Here is an 18,001-nt window from a genome sequence, read left to right as displayed (position 1 = left end):
CAGATGGCTGATTCACTGGCGGCATGCTTCACAATGTGGCATCCCTCATCGACACTTCGGCCGATTCAAAGGGTGTATATGACTGAGCACTCCGATGGCAATTGACACATTTGCAGCCAGCATATACAAGGCGGTTCTTCATTCAATCCCAGAACTATCAACAATGGGAAACGCGGGGTAGACCATGTGGGGGCGGCCCCGCATGGATCCAATTCTTCATTGGAGCGAATCGGCTTCGTCGTTGGATTCTGTTGCATGATTCATCCCACCACTGAGTCATTGTTCAGATGACCTTTGATTCGCGGCCTGACGCAAATCAGTGTGCGTCTAAATGTAATCATTCCTTCAGGAAACAAGATGAAAGGTCTGGAATGCTGCACAGCCTGAGTACATGCCTCTTAAATAGCTCTACAAGTCCACAGCCGCCATCACTCAAAACAAGAACAGAACATGACCCAGTGCAACTACCAGGTCCATGAACCATCTTAAACAGTTGACCATGCTCCTCAAATCGGGTGTGAGAATCTCCTTAGCTGCGGGAGTCTGTGCTCCGTTCTATGTGCCTTATAGTCGGTCAAAAGCACCGGCTCAGTACCTATCGAAGACAATCCAGAGGTAAGCTTAATCAACCTCACATTAAAAGTCAGCGTGGGATCTACCTGCTGATCTAGCTAGTAGAGAATATCCTGCGATCGGTCCACTGTTTCATCTGTATTGATAGAGTTGGACGTCAGGAGTCCTCGGTTATACACAATGTATCAGAGAGTCATGTATGAATGCAAAGCGAAGCTCAAGAGTAGAAGTGGATTATCTGAGCATAATACTGATGATTGACCTGTCATTCACAGTAATGTATGCTCGACACCTTGTTCTACTTAGACCGGTCGCCTGGTTTTAAGAATCAATGGAGGCTTGAACATTGCTGCTATCATGTACCTGCTGGATAGCTACTCTACCTGAGCCGGCCCATTGCTGGTCATCATCTGCGCTTCAAAGGTATTATTTTCTTCGGAACGAGCAATGGCACAGCCCATTTATTGACTCGCGCGGATATGATGGCGCCTTTGGCACTTTTCTGGCTTGACGGGTGCCCTGGGTCTGCTGGGAATCCGGTATTTTTCTGGGGAAGAAAATCTTTCAATTCACTGGTTGTTTGCAAAGGATAAGAGTGATTGAGAGTAGACCCGATATTCACATCTATGAATTAATAATGGAGATGGCTGAGCATGCTGTAGAGACTGACCCAGACAGTGCATGTGAAGTACATAACCTATAAACAAATAAACATAATTCTATTTTCAGGAACTCTCTGAGTTTGATTCTTAGTAAAAATTGTCTACTCCCTCAGAATAATGAACTTTCTGACAGGCAACAGCAACAGCCGGGCTGTTCTTGAGTTGACTGTGGCGGGCAGTACTACTATCCCAAGCGGGATGACTCTCTCTGACAGCGTCATCAGAATCGACAGAAAGCCTCGCATTCCTCGATAGATCGAGCAATAATCTCTAGCTCAATATCCGCCCCTCACCATGACAGATACTCAAGGTACCAAAATCACGCTATACTGGTAAAAAGACTACTGCGTCGCGCAATGTCAGAAAGAAACAAAGAAACTAACCGGAACCAGGCTGGAAAAGTCCCGTGCCCAACGGATTGTCTGGCTCCTGGAAGAACTCGACGTCCCCTACGAGATCAAGACCTTTAAACGGAAAGCCGACATGACAGCACCCGACGAGTTGAGAAAGATCCACCCACTGGGTAAATCCCCCGTTGTCACCATCACCACACCTGACTGCTCGGAGCCACTCGTTCTGGCCGAGTCCGCGGTGATCATCGAGTATCTCTGCACCCACTTCGGCGGGCAGAAGCTGATCCCAGAGAGATATGCCAAAGGAAAAGAAGGCAAGGTCGGCGGGGAGACGGAAGCGTGGATGCGATACCAGTATTTCATGCACTATACCGAGGGGAGTCTGGCGCCGTTTTTGGTGATGAAGGTGGTTATCGACGGTATGTCCATACTCCATAGATCTCATCGTGGATGATGACTGATGATTTTTCAGGTATGAGGAATGCGCCGGTTCCATTCTTCATCAAGCCAGTGACTAGAATGATAGCGTCCAAGGTGGAAGGTGCCTTTATCAATCCCAACATCCATACCCATCTTGGCTTCCTGGAAGACCGGCTCAAGACGGCGCCAGGCGGCGGTCCCTATCTTTGTGGAGATACGATCACAGCTGCTGATATTCAGCTGAGCTACTCGGTCATCGCGGCGTTGTCAAGGCTGGCATCCCTTCGGAGCCAGTATCCAGGAGTAGCAGCCTATGCTGATCGGCTACAGGCCGTTGAGAGCTACAAGCGGGGGGTTGCGCAAATCGAGCGTATTGAGGAAACATCACAGCTAGTTTATGAACTGGCCTTTTTTGCTATGCAGCCCGGAAAGTCAAGCCCTGTTGTGCTATTGTCATATTGGGGGGCAGGTTGTCGTAATGTATAGTCGAGGCAGTCCTGGTGGTGAGCATTCCTATGGTTTATGCAAATGGGAGCACATATATAGATAAATCAATGACAAACTTTACAAATAATTTAAAACCAATCCATGTAATACAACGAATATAAGGTACCAATGCCGTTGTTTCTCCTGATACGGCCTAAAGATCTGAGTTATATGGTTCAAAACGGACACATTCGCCAAGCAACAGCATCATTGGTCTAGTGGTAGAATTCGTCGTTGCCATCGACGAGGCCCGTGTTCGATTCACGGATGATGCATTGTATTATTTTTCCCCCTTTCCTTTTTCCTCCATTCATGGCTCATCTTTAGTCATTGAAATTTTGGTCATTTTCTGATGGTGAATAATCACAGTCCAGGTCGACCTCGCCTTACAGGCACATATCCATTGACAAACAGGCTCTGATATGTCCATAATAATCGCAAAAGAGCATGCACAGTAGAAACAACTCAATCCTTGGCGAGTGCACTGAGAATGGTCCAGCCACTTGGTGCCGTCTTTCTGATACTCGTATCATTCTTCAAAAAGCAGCGATGGGTGCGGTTGGTGGATGAAGGTGCCGTTTCATCCCAGGTCACTCCCTTGCATGCGGCTCCCTTGATCATGACATTATAATTCACACAGCGCTGGATGCACTGTTCAAGGGAATTGGTCTTGAAGTTTACGAGATTGTCGTCGGAGATGGTGACGCTCGCACAACCACCCGTGTCAGAGCAGAGATCCGTGTCGCATAACCGGATATAGTCCTTTTGCAGGACGGTGATTGTCGTCCCGTTCATCGCGGGACAGCTTGTGACGCTGGAGGCCGCCGAAGACGAACTCGAAGTTGAAGTAGAGGCGGCTGGTGCGGTCGAGGTAGGGTTGGAGGAACTGTTCCATTGAATACCCAGATCAGCATTGTTCAATCATCCACATACATTCTCTACTCACCCGGAGTCCTTTTTCGCAAAAGACCCGCCTACACCCGCCGCTACAGCAATGACGACCACAGCAACCACCACAGCAATCCAGAAATACCGTCGCCGCAACCCGCATATTGTTCGCGGAGCATCTTTCACACTTTTGACTTCTTGGCCTTGGCCAACCTCTGTTTCGACTGGTATCGGTGCGTCGGATCCATCTCCGGCGTAATAGAGGGGTGCATCTCTCTCGTACTGCGGAATCAGACCATCGGGTATCACCACTTCAAGACCAGGCTGTTCGGGAGAACTGGGTTCCTTGGTCTGCTTGCTTTCCATCATGGGCAGGCAGCACGGAGCTTTGTGTAATCAGGACATTTTGTTTGAGGAAAGTAAATGTCAGCCGCATGGGCGTATGTGGAGCTTAAAAGGGCTCTTGGGTCGATGGCCAAGAAATCTGTGCATGGGATGAGCCCCTCAGGCTAATTTGACGAATATTGTGAGCCAATGGTTTGTTTTGATGTTGGTTGGCTATGTGGCTAGTCTCTGACTAGGCTTAGACAAGGCTTAGACAAGGCTGGAATGACAGTTATTCTACTCTGAGAAAACAGCTAAGAGGGCAACGGTATTGCAAATATCTATATCTTGAAGATACAGGTCGGAGTACTGAACCTGATTCATGTTACTGTACCCTCTTATATATAAACAAATAACATTGAGTGTGAGAAAAGGAGAGAGAAACATCAATCCAGAGTCAAGAGTCAAGAGTCAAGACAGATCACCAAACATTGAGTTTATACTAACAGTTAGTGCCGGTTATTGACCATTTATAAGCCGATCCGAATAGCACAGGCTCCATATTATCAATGGCTGTGTAGATGATGTAGATCATCTCTAGAAAGAGAATCAGGGATATCTCCAGTCTCCACAGTCTCCAAGGGGAAGCTGACTCGTGTAAAGCCGTTCAGTTCTACGAGAGGTAAACTGCTAGAATAATGTTTGTATTCAGTCCCAAACCGCTCAGGGTCGGTTTCGATTTTTGCGGTTCGGTTATGCAACTCTAGGTGGGTTGGGAATTGCATTATCGAGACTTCTTAGAGTCAGCAGTCGAATCTGCGCGGCATCAGGAGACCCTCAAAAGAGGAGAAGGCGCGGGATGGCCGGCTCAGATTTCCTTAACGCTTTGGTAACGTAGACTGGGAGCCGAGAGAAATCAGTGTGGACTGTACATTATTATGACCAAACGATACTACCAGAGTTTGTCAGGGACTATATACATTGAAATATAAGGATAAAATGGACATATAATATGGTGTATGGAGGTGGCCGGGTCGTTTATATGGCCAGGTGGCCTACAGATTACTGTTAGTTAGATAGGATGGTCTAATTTGTCAGAAAAGAACCTTATAGTTGATTGAAGGGAAGATAACAAAAGGCTGATTATGAAATGAAGATTATCAAGTTGACATACAGTCCGCGGAATTGGTCCGCTGTGGGAGGACATACTGTATGGCGCATAATTAGGACGTACTACGGCATGTCCAACATTCCTGTGTCATCTAAGTGGTACATTGCTGTAAATCTACAATCAGCAATGATGTACATAGTAACGATTATTCCGCCCATCGTTTACCATTGTACAGGAAAACGTACACAAATGGAAGCTGTACTATCCTAGCTTACAAATTCAGTGTTGTATATTAGGAATCTGTCTCTAGCAATGTATACTGAATTTCTAATCAGCTGGTGACTACCTATTGCGTCTATATAAATGATTGCATCTACGCATTTAGTGGGCATCTGTAACTACCAAGTCAAACTGAAGTCATCTGCATTCTACACACCTAAAAGTTTTGTACACTAAGCACTCGTCCCTCCGCGATATGGAGTTCTTCTTCATCCCAGGTACCTGCGCCCTGGCGGTCCACATTGCCTGTCATGAAGCAGGCATACATCTACAGCTCCGGCAGCTCGAACGTACTCCAACAGGTCTGCAGGTGAAACTCGGAGACGGCAAGCCTCGCGATTACATGTCTCTCAACCCGAAAGGCAAAGTGCCGGCGATCCGGTTTCACGATGGAGGGATCTTGACCGAAAATCAGGCGATCTTGCAATACATCGCTTGGGAGCTCACTCCCAAAGAGAAGATGCTCATACCACAAACCGGTCCTGCCCGGTGGAGAGCTGTTGAACTGTTAAACTTTATTACGACAGACCTTCATAAGGGCTTCTCGCCACTTTTGAACCGCGACATTTCAGCAAAGCATAGAGAGGCGGTCATTCGGGATCTAGGAAAGGCCTTTACGGTCTTGCAAGACATTCTTGGAGACAAGCCATTTTTATTGGGCGAAGAGTTTAGTGTGGCGGACTGTTATGCTTGGACAGTTCTGACATGGACGAGATTCTTCGATGATATCGATCTGGCAAAATGGCCGCGTCTCGTCAAATATCGCCAAAGGATTCTGCACAGGCCTAGTGTTCAGAAGGCCCTGGAGGAAGAAGGATTGAAGTTGGAGCTCTGACGTGAGGAAATGTACTAAGTGTCCGGGGCCTCAAAAAGATTGCAATTTCTGAGCGCCAGCAGACTGGAACGATAGTATAGTTATTCATAATAATAGTAAAGTATATCTGTGCTTGATTGGCCCTTCTTTCCAGACCTAGATTGTACAACGTCTCTAGGGCAATGTGCGGTCCCAGATGGCCTTTCCACTGGTCTGCCACTGCGTTGCGACACGTCCAAATGGGTGCGATCGAGACAGAGTGTGACACTTAACCCAATATTTTGGGGGCTCGCTCTCGTAGTCGAACTAACGAAGGATGAGCACTCCAGGAATCCAAGGACAGCATCGAGCAAGCTAGGAATGGCTGCTCTATTCAAGATGGTTTCTGTTCTTATCAATATATTTACAGAATCTTAGGGGGCAGACAAGCCAGACTAAGAAAGACAAAGCCTACTTTAGGCATTTCTCACCAGCTTAGGACTCTACTAACCAGTCATTACTTCTGCAAGCACATCAATGATTCGGTGATTTCCTCAAGCATGGTCCAAGTGGAGGCTCGCCAGTTCTCCTATTCGCAGACACAAACATTTTTCCATGCAGACTGCGGGGCAGCCGATGCTCTCGATTCTCAAGAGTCGAGTCAGCTTCGTCACTTTAGCTGCAGGAAGCTAGTTCCTAGCGAAGCAGACTAACGCATCACCACAACCATCCTGTCCATGATGCCAGGAGAGCTAATTACCCCCATGCCGTTTCACATGAGAATTCTTACGACAAGGAGATAGCCCCTCTTTTGCAAGCAATTCCTCGGGGTGGAATTCTGGGAGCCTGGGGTCGGCAAATCACTCAATAATGGTATCCTAGGACAAAGGCAGGATCACAATGGCTGTCCTTGCGGTAATCGTGGTAGCGCTGGTCGTCTACTGGGTCATCCAGGGCATTTACCGACTCTATTTCCACCCGCTGAGCCATATTCCCGGACCAAAACTGGCTGCGATCACCCATGGCTACGAATTCTACCACAACATCATCAGGGGAGGTATCTTCATCTGGGAACTCGAACGACTGCACCAAGTATACGGTGGGTATATCTTGATTACAGACCAGCTCAGACAGCTAACCGTCTCAGGACCGATCATCCGCATAAACCCGCGGGAGGTCCACGTCAAGGACCCCGACTACTACGATGAGATCTACGCCTCCAGCCTTCGCAAGCGCGAGAAGGACCCCGTGCTAATCAAGCAGTTCAACCTCGAAGGCTCCAGCTTCTCCAGCATCGACCCAGAGTCTCACCGGCAGCGGCGCGCACCCGTCGAGAAATACTTTTCGAAGCGGGCCATCGAGAAATGGAGGGCCTAATCCACGAAAGCCTCGACAGACTCGTCTACCACTTCAAGGAAGCCCATGCCTCGCATCAGGTGGTCAGTCTGGACGCGGGATTTGCAGCCTTGACCTCTGATGTTATCTACAAGTACGTGTACGGGTTCAACCCGGCTAACGTCGACAAGGAGGGGTTCAACGCCAAGGTCAGAGACGGAGTCAACGGGCTCTTCCAGCAAGCGCACCTCCTGTACTTTTTCCCCGTCCTGCAAACCATCATGAACTTGACGCCGCTGGAGGTCTTGCGCAAGTACAACCCCCCCGCGTTTGCTCTCGCCAGTCAGAAGAAGGATTTGTACAATCGGGCCGCGGCCGCGCTGGAGAATGCGCCTTCGCGTTCCAAGGACAGCGACAGCGGGACTGTGATTGATGCTCTTGCGGCGCCGACAATGCCGGCACACATGCGCAAGCCGGAGCGGCTGATGAACGAAGGATTCTCCCTGGTGATTGGTGGCACGGAGACGACGGCTCGTTCGCTTGCGCTCGGCGCGTGGCATTTGTATAGCAGGAAAGATATTCGGAACAAGCTCAGGGAGGAATTGAAGCAGGCAATGCCTACCGCAGATTCGAGACCAACCTGGAACCAACTTGAACAGTTACCTTACTTGGTGAGATTCTAGACCGAGGGAGTTCTACATTACTAACCCTAGCAGTCCGGCGTGATTGCTGAATCTCTGCGTCTCTCTACTGGTATCGCGAGTCGCTCTGCAAGAGTCGCGCCTACGGAGGCGTTGGTATACAAGGGCTACAGTATACCACCGGGGGTCAGTACAATAAGCCACAAAATCTAGGAGCAAGATTAACGAAGATGTATAGACTCCCGTCAGCGAAACAAACTACTTCGTCCTCATGGACCCCGAAATCTTTTCCGACCCGCACGCGTTCGACCCGGAAAGATGGATACGTGTTGCTGCAAAGGGACACCGGCTCGATCGGTACATGGTGAACTTCTCCAAGGGGAGCCGGATGTGTGTTGGCTTGAAGTATGTGCAATATCGCTTGACCAGCTGTCCACGACTGACCTATGTAGTCTGGCGTATGCGGAGCTCTTCCTGGTTACCGCGACGTTGGTGCGCCGGTTTGATATGGAGCTGTATGAAACGCCCAAGAAGAATATTGAACTTGCTCGGGATTTTGGCACCCCGTACCCTGAGAAGGGGAACTTGAGCGTACGGGCGATTATTACGGGTGTCATCGAGTAGTGTGCATAGTCTGTGATCAAGGGTGAATCTGAGGTTGATTCGGCAGTGTCATCCACTAAGGGGTTCACCCTATGTTTAGAAGAAGAATGTGAGTATCCAAGCAAGGGAAATATGTGTAAATACTATGGTGGTGTATCTGATGGAGGAAATTATGCACATGTACAAGGACCAGGTAAGCCAGAAGATCTGGGGTAGTAATAACATGGACAATTTGACCAATTGGCACTGTTGGAGCATAGAGAAGGACATAGTGAAGATGAGTTATACAGGTTAGTTTGCCTTATTATAGACTGCACATACTTCCTGCTCATCGAGACCTCATGGTCATCCCCAACTCATATATAGTCCTGTACTGTATGCTCCACCTAGTCACAGAGCTTAGCTCAAATCCTGCTGACCTATAGATATTCAGCTGATATATCTATAACACCACATAAATCTGTTCCGTATGCGAGTATAATCATGGTGAGGAATTCAATGTATTTGCAATGGGGACGATATACTAAGGATCTGAATTCTGGGCATGGTGGACTGGATCAGTCGTATGTTGCTACTCACTAAGGATGAAAGAAGAAAATAAGGCTTCCACATGGCAATGAGCAGAGCAGAAGATTCCCCTTGAGATGACAGGAAACAGGTAGACAACTACTAAAATCACAAAATCTTGTAATCTACAAGCCGGCTGGCGCTCATTCCGCTCGCTGCAGCTTGAAGTTCAGACCTAGGGCCCTCACTTCTCAGGCAACATTAATTCTTTTCGAGTGTAATATTTGCATCAAATACTATAAGTACCTACACTAATATTGTACTATATAATCCTATATAGCCTTATATTTATCTATTATAATATTATCTTCCTTATCTACGGTTTAATGTAGTAATGAATAGAACGCAGGAATAGGTGGGTAGAGAGCAGTGGCTAGGCCTGTGATAGGGACACTATAGTGCACTATAAGAGGTTCTAGATACTGGTAGGGGCCTGAAGCAGTAGCTTAGGAGGTAGGAGCTTTAGGGCCTTAAAGGCGGCAGAGAAATAGAGAATTAAGGCGTGAAAGAAGACGCATAAAGACTAAACATAAAGAGGTAATTAAATTGAACTTAACTGATTATTGAGCAATTATTAAGGTGTTGAATTCATTATTTCCTTAGGATAAGGGTAGATGATTACAGAGTAAAAACTGTTCTAGCCAAAGAATGGAATAGCGCCAATAAACTAACATGTGACTACCTATAGTTAAGCGCAGCCACTTAGTAAGTTTAGGACACGTCCTCCGCCCTGTGGGGCGTACGCGCTGCCATCCTGGAAACGCCCCGTTCTGGACCGTGTCATGCCTCATACCAATCAAGACATTTCGCGCCTTACATCTCCTGTTTCCGTACCTCACTCTCCTCCTACACTGGCCACAAGAACTGAAAGCGAGACTCCGGCTTGGAGATTATGGCCATTATTCGCAAAACGAGCGAATTGACATACTACTACATTGACTTGGGGGACCATACCCTGGATGGTGTTGAAAGCCTCTGTCCGCTCGACAATGGACAGCGACATGATGCCCCAAGGAGTACGCTGGGAGCTTTGGACAAACTCCCTTTGGAACTTCTTAACATAGTGCTCATGCAACTTGGAATCCGGTCACTTACCGACTTTCGACGCGTCAATCGACAAGCCAGAGGGGTCGTAGATTCGATTCCACAATACCGAAAGATCATCCAGCACGCACCTGCTACTATCCGAGGAATCCTGAGCATCGAAACAGGAGATTGGATCTCTTGGCAGAATCTCTACGCAAAGCTATGTACGGCTGAGTGCGACGGCTGCGGTGATTTTGGCGGCTATTTATACCTGATCACGTGTCGTCGTGTTTGTTTTCTCTGCTTCACGGAGAAAACTGCTTATCTTCCTCTGCTCCGAACGGATGCCATGCGGAAATTTGGACTCCGTCGGGGGCACCTAGCGAATTTGCCTCGAATGAAAAGTATTCCAGGCCGCTACTCACCGCGGGAGATCAAATGCAGTACGCGACTAACACTCATTGACCATGACGCTGCGCGACAAGCTGGGATTCGCTTGCATGGGTCTGTCAATGCCATGGAGCATCATACAGCAGAATTGGCATCTGCAAAACTAGAGAAGTATCAGCATCGAGCCTCACGACATGAAGCGCGTCAAAGTCAACGTACGCGCCGGCCCAAATTAGAGGATGACTTTGATGGATTTTCGTCAAATCCTAGACGTTTCATGAGCATTGTTCGTGCACCGCTCATAGATACGCGCCTAGGAACTATTGAATGGGGATTTCACTGTATTGCTTGCAAATCCCACCATTATGATAAGCCTCTTCATTGGCGCCGGATGTTTACAAACGACAGTTTCCAGAATCATATCTCGGAATGTGGGGAGGTAATAAATGGACATCACAACAGACAGTTGGATAATGATCAATGACGACAATGACCGACACGAATAACAAAATCCTCCACGCCAACTGTTTCGTCTCAGAAGCAGCAATAAATGCTGTCGCCCCTTCGACCTTTCTTGTTCTGAACCTTTGTTCATCTGCGCATCTCGTCCTTGCCAGGTTTCACCATATAATCGAGTGAGTATTTCCGCAATTTTACCTCAACTCTTACGTTGACTGCACTTACCTTAATCCGGAGTTTTCGGTCGAGCCAGCTCGGGGAAGAAAGGCTTTGAACTAGAATATCGAAGACGTAGACGTATATTTGGCCTGAAAAAGTAGTCTGAGCGTTGGGTTAAACGAAATGATGACGGTGTAGCAAGGGGCGGCATGGCTTTTATAGATAGTAGCCCGGCTCCAGAGGAGAGAGCTCTAACGTTTGCAACTGGATGAGGGCGTTAAAATGTTGCAAATTATATATACACCAGAGAGTCCCTCTCTGTCTCGCTTCTGTCTAGCAGCCACAACCAATCCAGCCTTCTCTATAAGCGCTGACTTGCCGCCACCGTGCATACGGTCCGGAACATTGCTTCGCTGGATTGAATCTCTTGGTTGACGACGATTCCTGAAAATTCATGTCTTTTCACCGATCACTACTTTGGAGCATCTTTCTATAAATATATTGGCACCTTCATGCTCGCTCTCCTCCTTTCATGGTGCGTTGTACAATGACCCGAGGCCTACGGTATTTTCCACTTGCCGTTGCGCCCTTGCTTTATCACTTCTGCTGAACACGGCCTCCTTTACTGGCGTTACTCTGCCAATACCCATGATGTCCCAGAATCCACAGAGAAAAATCGAGTTGCTCCAGGCGGAAGCCGATGAAAACGATCAAAGTTTCTTCCGATTACTGGTCGATGGACGCGCCATCAAATACATCACCATTGAACCTGGAATCTACAGCGTCGAAGATATGTGCTTCGGTCCCTCCCTGGTTTCCCTTCTTCCCGACTTTCCTCCTGGCGATTGGAACGATGGACTTGTCGCTCGAGAAGGGGAAAATGGTCAACCGCGCTTTACACGCACTACTCGGACGGCGTTTGCCAGCGTCAGGAATACGTGGCATCCTACGTTCGTCGACTACCTGGAGATGGTCGTGGGTAGGAAATTACGAACAGGCGTCTATGAGGTTAGCTGCCCATTATTCAACAAGACTGTCGTTGCCAAATTCGCCCGATTCGATTGGGAGGTGCAGTACATGGAAAACGAAACTACGGCTTACCAATGGATTGACGGTTACGATATCGGACCCCGGTTTCTTGGCCACTTGACTGAAGAGGGCCGGGTGATAGGGTTCTTAATGGAGCGTGTCCCAGCTGAACGGCACGCTGGCCCTGAGGACCTTAAGGCCTGCCAGGAAACTTTGTCTCGGCTGCATGGTTTGGGAATCCGGCACGGTGATATAAATCGATTCAACTTCCTGATTTGCCAATCGAAGGCAATTCTGATTGATTTCGACACGGCCCAGAAGTGCGACAACCGGGATTCCTTGTCAGAAGAGTGGGAAGATTTACCTCGGCGGCTAAACGATCCGTCTAACAGGGGTGGTGGAGGGATTCTCTAGTGACCGTCCCCGTGGGCAGTAGGGAACTAGGTGTAAGAATCCAGGAGCACCTCCGCTTAACCGATAGATAAAATCTACTTCATAAGTAATTGCTTTTTTTACCTAAGTTGTTTTATACCTATTTGCGATTGTCTTGGCTTCAAAGCCATGCCCATCTAGGTGTCGTTAAAGGGTTAGACAGGGGAACTATGACAACGGCAGTCTTCTGGCTGTGGTGTGTCATTTTCAAGGCCTTTCCCCAGAGAGATATCCTGCGAGGCGACTGTCAGCCATGGCAAAGTCACGAAACGGTCAACTTACCCCCAGCATGCGGATCATGTTATCAGCTTTTCTTGTAGCTTGGACACCTCCGCATCGACGTGTCCTAAGAGACTCTGCACAAGGGCCTGTAAGTCCTCGTCGATGTTCTGCTTGGCCTTGATCATATCATCAGCATCTGCTTCCAGTCATCCACATTTGCGACATCCCGCCAGAATCGCAAAAAGGCGGCTTGGGAATAGTGGCAAGTAACCAGCATCTGGCTTTTCATAATTTGCGCATAGAGGCCGACAGACTTGGTTCTTAGGCGAGTGTGAATGTCGTCGTTCCTGTGAAAACTGAGATTAGTTGTGCATTGAACCATCTAGCCGTCAGGCCGCTAATCCAGGTATCCCCGGCTCTGCCAGCATGCTGTCTGCGCAATATGACCCCTCTATACCTTTTGACATTCTCTAATAACGGAAGATTGAGTGTCTCTTCGATGACCCGACATCGAACCATGAGATCCGACACATAAGCAATCAGCTCCGTGGCATTGTCCGTCTGAGTGAGGGGGTTTGTCAGCAACTAGAACCCAACATTAGCCTCTCACCATCATCGGTTCGGTCTACTATGGGAAATGGAAAAATCACAGGAAGCATGAAGACAATGCCAGCCCATGCAATCGCGGCGTGGGGCTCCGAATTGAGAACGGTGCCTATAAAATCTTTTGCAGCGACAATTGTGCGAACGATCCGGTGGATCTGGTCTCTGATGACGATCTCCTTGCCCTTAACGATGACCTTTAGATGCCCTTGTTGGACTGTATTCAGCTTGCGTTGTGCTAACTCCCAGATCTCCTCTTATCTTACACGTGAACTCATGGACAGCTCTGCCGCTGGTTCATCTGCATTGAGATTGAGAATGCGGAGTGAAAATGCGGAGATAAGACACATACCCAATTCTCCCGATCCCTGTTGGCTTGACTCCTGACTCTGAGAGATCAGGATATATCTCTCGTAAGCAGCCAAAAGGTCAGCATCGTCCTTCTCTATCAATTTATATGCTTCGTCCCAAAGCCCCGTGAGGCGGCACTGCTGACTAAATCTTGCCCTTTTGCGGCGGTAACTTTCTCTGGATCTGGATCTGGGTCTGGCACATCAAATCATAAACCCTATAGTCCCTATCTTAACTTCTGTAGTATCTGCTGCTATCCTTATGCTTAGCTTCAGAACTGCCTATGTCGCAATATTTTAGCTGCCCTCGCATATTCCCACTTCTAGTATATTTAAACCTAGTAATTATATAAGGCTAAAAGGCTAGCGGGAGTTTAAATAGAGAATGTTCGGTTTATGCTCTTAAATTATGCCTATTACTACTGCACCGGATGATCGCCAGTACTTGCCAAGTCACTACCAGGAAGCTTTAGGTCCCTCTCGTAATAATTCAATAGCAATGGCAATCTATCATGGTATCATACAAGTCGTAACATCATCCAAAATACAATGATACTATACAGTCGTCGCTTTACCCTCCGTTTCCTGGATTGCCGGAACGCTCTCCGTCTCGCGTCCATAGTTCGATTTCGGGCCCTGCTCGTCGTCATGTTTATGGGACATGAACAGAATGGCAGTACTGTCCTCCATCAGCAATCTTCTTTTACAGCGTAATCCAAAGGAATGACATACCTCGCAACAGTCGCAACCCAACCAGGCCACGCAAAGACAACTGATGTAATAGCTTTGGGGTTTGTCCGGTATTCTCCATGATGTTAGCCAGCGTCATGAAATCGGCAGCAAGCGGATACATACGCAGAGCAGGCTTCTTGGTCGGTTCTTCCCAGTATTTCCTGGCGGATGCGGCGTCGGTCCCGGTGATACGGGCGCTATGTGTGGCAGTGATGATCTAGTCCCATGAGCAGACTGCGCAGTAATATCCAGAATACGAAAAGTCATACAGTCATGGTCAGAGCCGAACCAAGCATCATCACCGACACCACCACCCCGGATATCTTCCACGCCAACCGAACAGATTTACTCTCGTGTCTTTCCGGCCAGAACAGGTCGAAGAAAAACGCGGCGCCGAAGATGGTTGCAACAGAGACCCCGACGAAGATGTTATACGAGGCAGCGCCAATGAAGTCGTTGTTGTGCACTTTGGCTTCGGGGTGCCGTTTCTGGATGGCATCTTGTTGGTCGAGATAATCTAGACACAACCAGCATTAGACTGGATATCCCGGTAGACAATGGGGTAAAGTACCTGATAAAGCGGCCGTTCCAACCGACTCAGAAATGACGCAGAATATCATGGCCATCTGGTAGATAATCATCTTTGTGCGACGCAGGTGGTACGCGCGGTTGAACATTTTTGCTCCCTTGAATTTGTTCCATTGTATTTCGTGGAGGTCGAGACCCCATATGATGGCCATTGAATTGGTGAAATTGTCAGGACAGTATATATCTCAAACAAAAATGAATGCTATTGCTGCTCAGGATCGAGGCGAGTTAATAGATACAGATCAAGTAGACAGGAAGACAAGGGGTGGAAGGTCGACAGTTTTGTCAGCTCAAATCTCCAGAGAGAATGACTGACTACTATAAGTCGAGCCATTCCAATTAATAATGTTACACAAAGCCTGAAACTTGTTTCTTTTTGGCAATACCTGATGGCCCTGACACTGACGATGCTGATGATGGTTGGTGCTTGGGATAGAGGGTGTGACGTCAACAAACAAACAAGCCGAAAACGTCATCAGTGCAGATCTTCAATGACCTGCCCAGTATGCTCACGATTACAATTGTACAAACAACACCATTATCTTTTTACCTTGTATATTCTAATAACAAGTAGGTTCTTATATCCACTAGCTAAATCGTTGTCCAAGTAAAAGAAGGTGCTGAACACATCATTACCCTACTATCTCCACTGCGCTAGGAATGATCGTCGAGACATCTTTTCAGCTGGGAGTTTTATGGTTGACAGGAAGCTAAACCAGGACCAAAACCAAGATCGCTCCCTGTCATGCTTATCAATCATATAAAGGCTTATGGGGCTGTCCAAGAACACTTCCTCTGGCCGAGAACATCTTGGCTCTACGTGGAGACGAGCATCACATTAGAAACAGCAGAACTACAGAAATACAAGCTGATACTATACTCTATGAATATGAAAATATCTGGAATTACATATTTAATAATATACTGGTGAACGATGTATACTCTACACTAAATATTATGGCGCTGCGAGCATTGATGTTGATATTATAGTAAAACCATTGCCACTGTTCTTGTTCATGATTCTTCATTCAGCTATGGTATTCATCAATTGAGAGTACATATCTGCATGACAAGCCTTGCGACAGAAAGGATCTTTGACTAAGGTGCATTCTCTCTCTCTCCCATTATCCTTACGATTAGTTGTTCTGGATGTCTTCGTTGGCAACCATGATTGTTTCCGAATGCATACCGCGCATTTCTTGCGAGACGGCGTGTTTATACGTCGCTTGCTCCAAAAAGACAGACGATATGAATGCAGCTAAGGCTCCTTGACGAGCAAGGTGAGTATATTGCGCCGTGATGGATGGAGGCGAGAAAGACCAGAATGCGGATGAAGAGCTGGCGGATGCTGAGAAGCAAGTTCTTGCGGTAGTACGCCAGTTGAGGGATTTTGCACGAAAGGAAGCAATAGACAACTTATTCGCGGCTAAACTAGTACATGAATGCTTGAATATATGAGCAAGACAGGCTAGTCCAAAAACCACTTGGCACCTCCGGGCCCCAAACAGCCAACGATTCATCGCCCGCAGGTCCATACCCAATGGGCGTCTCCTCATTCACAAAGTCCCCATCCGCATAATGCTCAATCATGTTCCCGGTGGTATCCCACCAGTAATCGAATAGCTGCGAGCCGAGAATGTGTCGTCCCACGCCCCAAACAGGCTCATACCCCTTCTTCGCCAGCCACTGGTGTCCCAGATTCTGCGTGTCAAAGTCATGCACTTCAAACGAGCAATGGTGTACGTGCGAGGTAGGATTCGTGCTGATGAAAAAATCGTGGTGGTCGACATAGTCCGCGCCGCGATCGATGTGCGCGAAGAGAGCAACATTCGTCTTCTTCCCTTCTTTTTCAACGTAGAGGAAGTCGCTCGGCACAAGGTTGAAGGTTGTCGTGTAAAAGGTAACCATTTCCTGGAAGTTTTGGACGCACAGGCCGAAGTGACCCAGCTGGATCTGTCAGTTACTGTATAAGGATGACCTGGGGAGACGTACCTTGTGGACGGCTGCAGGGCCGGGAACGAAGCGCTGGAAGTGACGGATGCGAGGCTTGTCTGACTCGTAGTTGACGACGAGTTTGGAAGGATATTCGCCCGGTGCTGCTGGTGGCTGACCGTAGACGAGATTGATTGGAAATCCTTCTGGGTCTTTAACGGTGACCATGAAGCCTCCCCCGGGTGCGTCTTTCAATTCTTCAATAGCGCTGCCTGTGGGCATATTGGCCGCCCTGAATACATTATCAGCAGCCTGAAGTCTCGTATAGGGTTTGTAAATACCTTTCCAGATTTCGGTACGATTCCACTTCAAACGTCCCTCCGAGAAAGGCCTTTGGCCCTTTGCGAGCATAGTATACATACTGATCCGTCCCGTAGCCTCGATACCACACTTCCTCATCTGTCTTTTTGACAACTTTCATACCAAAATCTATTCCCATCAGTCAGGCCTTCCTGATAAATGGGACATCGACTAACCTTGGAGGAAGACAGTAATCGCATCAAGATCAGGATGTTGATAGCGCATATGCGCCAACTTCACCAGTTTGATCTGATTCTCTGTCTTAATACCACATCGTTCCTTCCACTTCGATAAAGATTCTTGTTCTTCACCGATAGCGACCACGTCTGGGACTGAAGCGCCGTGACATGGCTGGATCTCTGTTTGCGATGTTTCGGACTGTCGAACTGTCAGTACCCAGACTCCGTGGCTGGCCCCAAGTCCTAACCTACCATATTCATCTCGCCATGCATGCCAATATCTAAGATCAAATTTTGTCAACGAGCGAGAAATGATACCATGTAAACATATCTTTGTCTCGGCTATCGGCCTTAGCTGAATACGGGGGAGAACCTTCCCCGCATCTTTGATAGAGATGCTGACTGGTGCCACCATCACTGTCCCACACACTAGGCGGAGATCATCCCACATTGATCTGCACGGACAGTGGAAGCAACCTACGGAATAGATAGGTCATATAGGTGA

General features: G+C 47.9%; 7 protein-coding genes and 1 non-coding gene across 8 annotated transcripts; 5 read left to right on the top strand and 3 right to left on the bottom strand.

Annotated features, from left to right (window-relative positions):
• Positions 1 to 1,529: 1,529 nt before the first annotated feature.
• Aspvir_002419 (glutathione S-transferase) lies at positions 1,530 to 2,494 on the top strand (the record flags this gene model as incomplete). The annotated part of the gene is made up of 3 exons (XM_043274018.1): positions 1,530 to 1,567; positions 1,628 to 2,007; positions 2,061 to 2,494. 3 exons carry the CDS (start codon positions 1,530 to 1,532, stop codon positions 2,492 to 2,494), a joined length of 852 nt encoding a protein of 283 aa, XP_043129953.1.
• A 204-nt stretch (positions 2,495 to 2,698) lies between these two features.
• Positions 2,699 to 2,769, top strand: Aspvir_002418. The gene has a single exon. It is a non-coding gene; the product is annotated as a tRNA-Gly (tRNA).
• Positions 2,770 to 2,959: 190 nt separating this feature from the next.
• Positions 2,960 to 3,751, bottom strand: Aspvir_002417 (uncharacterized protein; the record flags this gene model as incomplete). The annotated part of the gene is made up of 2 exons (XM_043274017.1): positions 2,960 to 3,380; positions 3,441 to 3,751. 2 exons carry the CDS (start codon positions 3,749 to 3,751, stop codon positions 2,960 to 2,962), a joined length of 732 nt encoding a protein of 243 aa, XP_043129952.1.
• A 1,541-nt stretch (positions 3,752 to 5,292) lies between these two features.
• Positions 5,293 to 5,931, top strand: Aspvir_002416 (uncharacterized protein; the record flags this gene model as incomplete). The annotated part of the gene is made up of 1 exon (XM_043274016.1): positions 5,293 to 5,931. The coding sequence occupies one exon, from the start codon at positions 5,293 to 5,295 to the stop codon at positions 5,929 to 5,931; it is 639 nt and encodes a 212-aa protein (XP_043129951.1).
• Positions 5,932 to 6,789: 858 nt separating this feature from the next.
• Aspvir_002415 (cytochrome P450) lies at positions 6,790 to 8,489 on the top strand (the record flags this gene model as incomplete). Its single annotated transcript, XM_043274015.1, has 6 exons — positions 6,790 to 6,988; positions 7,037 to 7,193; positions 7,277 to 7,895; positions 7,941 to 8,051; positions 8,104 to 8,270; positions 8,318 to 8,489. The coding sequence occupies 6 exons, from the start codon at positions 6,790 to 6,792 to the stop codon at positions 8,487 to 8,489; spliced, it is 1,425 nt and encodes a 474-aa protein (XP_043129950.1).
• Positions 8,490 to 11,717: 3,228 nt separating this feature from the next.
• On the top strand, positions 11,718 to 12,512 carry Aspvir_002414 (uncharacterized protein; the record flags this gene model as incomplete). The annotated part of the gene is made up of 1 exon (XM_043274014.1): positions 11,718 to 12,512. The coding sequence occupies one exon, from the start codon at positions 11,718 to 11,720 to the stop codon at positions 12,510 to 12,512; it is 795 nt and encodes a 264-aa protein (XP_043129949.1).
• Positions 12,513 to 14,260: 1,748 nt separating this feature from the next.
• Aspvir_002413 (uncharacterized protein) lies at positions 14,261 to 15,177 on the bottom strand (the record flags this gene model as incomplete). The annotated part of the gene is made up of 5 exons (XM_043274013.1): positions 14,261 to 14,384; positions 14,438 to 14,510; positions 14,561 to 14,654; positions 14,707 to 14,954; positions 15,009 to 15,177. The coding sequence occupies 5 exons, from the start codon at positions 15,175 to 15,177 to the stop codon at positions 14,261 to 14,263; spliced, it is 708 nt and encodes a 235-aa protein (XP_043129948.1).
• A 1,279-nt stretch (positions 15,178 to 16,456) lies between these two features.
• Aspvir_002412 (trihydroxytoluene oxygenase) lies at positions 16,457 to 17,757 on the bottom strand (the record flags this gene model as incomplete). The annotated part of the gene is made up of 5 exons (XM_043274012.1): positions 16,457 to 16,972; positions 17,018 to 17,249; positions 17,299 to 17,446; positions 17,494 to 17,695; positions 17,749 to 17,757. 5 exons carry the CDS (start codon positions 17,755 to 17,757, stop codon positions 16,457 to 16,459), a joined length of 1,107 nt encoding a protein of 368 aa, XP_043129947.1.
• Positions 17,758 to 18,001: the final 244 nt, after the last annotated feature.

The sequence above is a fragment of the Aspergillus viridinutans genome, assembly GCF_018404265.1.
Source record: "Aspergillus viridinutans IFM 47045 DNA, scaffold_11, whole genome shotgun sequence".
NCBI lineage: Eukaryota > Fungi > Ascomycota > Eurotiomycetes > Eurotiales > Aspergillaceae > Aspergillus > Aspergillus viridinutans.
Note: the sequence above shows the minus strand (reverse complement) of the source record. Positions and strands in the feature narration are given on the sequence as shown.